At 61.8% G+C, this 2,571-nt stretch overlaps 1 protein-coding gene across 1 annotated transcript in view; it reads right to left on the minus strand.

The window, feature by feature from the left end:
* LOC119284090 overlaps window positions 1–1,966 on the minus strand; it is a 3,306-nt gene extending 1,340 nt beyond the window's left edge. The window contains exons 1-2 of the mRNA XM_037563369.1: window positions 1,748–1,966; window positions 502–1,129 (exon numbers count right to left, since the gene is read on the minus strand). Of these exons, the coding sequence (XP_037419266.1) occupies window positions 502–1,129; window positions 1,748–1,966 (847 nt within the window). The remainder of the gene's footprint in view (window positions 1–501; window positions 1,130–1,747) is intronic.
* Between the last annotated feature and the right edge of the window lie 605 nt (window positions 1,967–2,571).

The following is a 2,571-nucleotide window of genomic DNA, read 5'->3' on the forward strand; positions in this document are numbered from 1 at the left end:
AAAATGTCGCCGTTCATGTCCGCCGCCGCGGGGGCCGTCGTCAGCGCGGCCCCTGGAGTCGCTGGCCCCGGAAAATATGTCCACTGGATGCACCTCACTCGGATCTATCGTATGCACCAACGAACACGACGTGGGAGGTCCTGCATCGCCGCATCGGGCATCGTCTCTTTCATCTCCGTCCACCGGCCGTCGTGCCAAATTCGTCGCCGATGAGCTCGCTCTGGTGATCTTCTTGGCTCCTCTATCTCCCTCTGGAACTTCCAAAGTTGCCTGAACGCCCTCCCCGCGTCGCCATGCTCCAGCGCGTGCTCTGGCGTGAACTCTGGCCGGTCCAAACGAGCCGCTCGGTCCGGCTCGGGCTTCGTCCCTGCCGGTCCGGTCCCTGGAAACAGGACCGTGACCCTGCTCGGTCCGGTCCGGTCCGGACCGCCGACGGCCGGTCCAAAGGACGGCTCGGTCAGGGACCGGACCGGCCCGGACCGTGTCCACCCTGAGAGGCACCCAGGTTGTCGAGGCGTTTGAGCTCGCCGTGCTCCGAGAAGAGCACCTGCATCACCAAGCGCGCCAGCAGCCAGTTGGTCTGGACATCACGAGCAGGCGGCACGAGCGGCTGCAACCCGCCATGGATTCCGTCTCTTGGATCGCCGCCGGAGCCGAAGGGTACTCCTCGTGGACGGTGATGAAGGAGAATACCGCCGCACGACGCCGATGTAGCTCCTCCTCTCTTCACACGGAGACGAAGGGAACTCCCCCGCCGGAAGTCCCCAGCCTTCAGCCCGATTTCGGCCAGATACGACCCCTGCACCACCCGTGGAACTTCTCGCCGCCACCCGCCCGTCTCATCTCCGTCGCGCCGCGATTCTGGCAAGGACAGATCAGCCCGCCTCGTCGCCGGCGCGCCACATCCCGATGCTGGGTCCCGGAGGAGCTCCTCCCCGCCGCCTCCCGCCTCATCTCCTCCGTGTCGCGACTCCGGCAGTACAGAGGAGCCCGCCTCGTCGTCGGCGCTTGTTTGCTTCTCCCCTCCATCCCGCAGCGAGGAGAGTGGGAGGAGGGAGGTGGAAGGAGAGAGAAATGGATAGAGTAGTGGGCCCACGTGTGTGTGTGGAGGAAAACGTTCGCGGCGGCCCTTGATTTTCCCGAACGAAAAAATAAATGACGTGGCTATTCTGGCGTGCTCTAAGATTCGTGCTGAAATCCTACGGGCGAAAGGGCGTTCGGGATGAGACTCCAGAATGTGGCACGTTCGGGAGATATTGATTCCGTTTTAGAAAAGGAGGAAGACCCCCGGCCTCTACATCTGGGCGATGCATACAACCATTTTATTAATTATTAACACAAGACCTTACAAAGTCATACAACAATAAGACTAAAGCCACCGTCTAAGCAACATATGTCGCTACTCCTATCCAGTTGATGAAGGGGCGCTGATAGTCTGGGCCTAATACCAAACAGACCTCGCAGCCAAACCTCACATCTAAGACCTGAGATCCCAACCAGGACTCCTGCCGGGTATGGGCACCCACCAGTCCGGTGTGCTCCTCAAGTAGGACGCCTGCCGGGTATGAGGCCGCCGCAGCCACCTGCCACCAATTCATGTTCAGAGCTGTACTGCTGCATGTACCTTGCCTGGTCTAGCTGCCGCCTACGCCACCACGACGCCATACAGCGTCGACCTCTTGCATGAGTCCATCATCGCACATCATACGCCTAATCTCCAGGGCGCCATGCCATCGAGATCCGATACCATCAGTGTGTATGATGAAGCATCGCTCCTCCTCTTGTCACCTCCAGCCATCACTTTCTCCAAAACGATGCCCCCATGAGGGAAAGAGATACTAAGAACGGCATCATCGTCCGATCCGGGAGACCTAGATCTAGGTTTCCCCCGGAGCATCCCGAGCCTGATGACGCCAATTGCAAGGACGATGCCTCGACAAGGAAACGACATCAAAGACGCCGCCATCGTCCGCCATGACCATAGTCGGCGCGATTTTCATTGGCAGTTGCGCCATCAGGCATACGCCGCCGGCCTCGCTCGTCCCTTCGATCGTAGCAAACTCCAAAATGATGCAAAAGCATCGCCATCGCCCGGTCCCATGGAGATCTAGGGTTTCCCCGGAGTTTCCTTAGTTGTCAAGGACCAGACAATGATGGAATCCCGCAGATCCGTCCAGCTGTTGACGTGTCGCACTCGCCATCGCGCCGACCGTGACTCGGAGACCAAGCTCACGCCCGGGCCCAGATCCGGCCGCGCCGCCGCCGATCTGGTCACGCCGCCGCCGTCCCTGGCGACCGTGGCGCCACAGATCTTGAAACCGCCTTCCAGGATTGCCGGAGCACCGCCAGCCCCCGCCGTGACGTCCGCCCGCACGCCATGCTTCAGCTCGTGGGCGCCGGCCTGCGCCAGCTCCTCACGAGCGGGAGGGCACCTAGTCCCCACCGCCGCCGGCGACGGCAAGGCTTTGCCTGGCGCCGCCCTCGTGCGGCGGCGAGGGAGGAGGGAGGCGAGAGGGGGAGTCGGGGGCGACGGGATCTAGGGTCCTCCCAGCCACCGCACGGGGACGACTC

Source organism: Triticum dicoccoides, chromosome 4A, assembly GCF_002162155.2.
Source record: "Triticum dicoccoides isolate Atlit2015 ecotype Zavitan chromosome 4A, WEW_v2.0, whole genome shotgun sequence".
Taxonomy (NCBI): Eukaryota; Viridiplantae; Streptophyta; class Magnoliopsida; order Poales; family Poaceae; genus Triticum; species Triticum dicoccoides.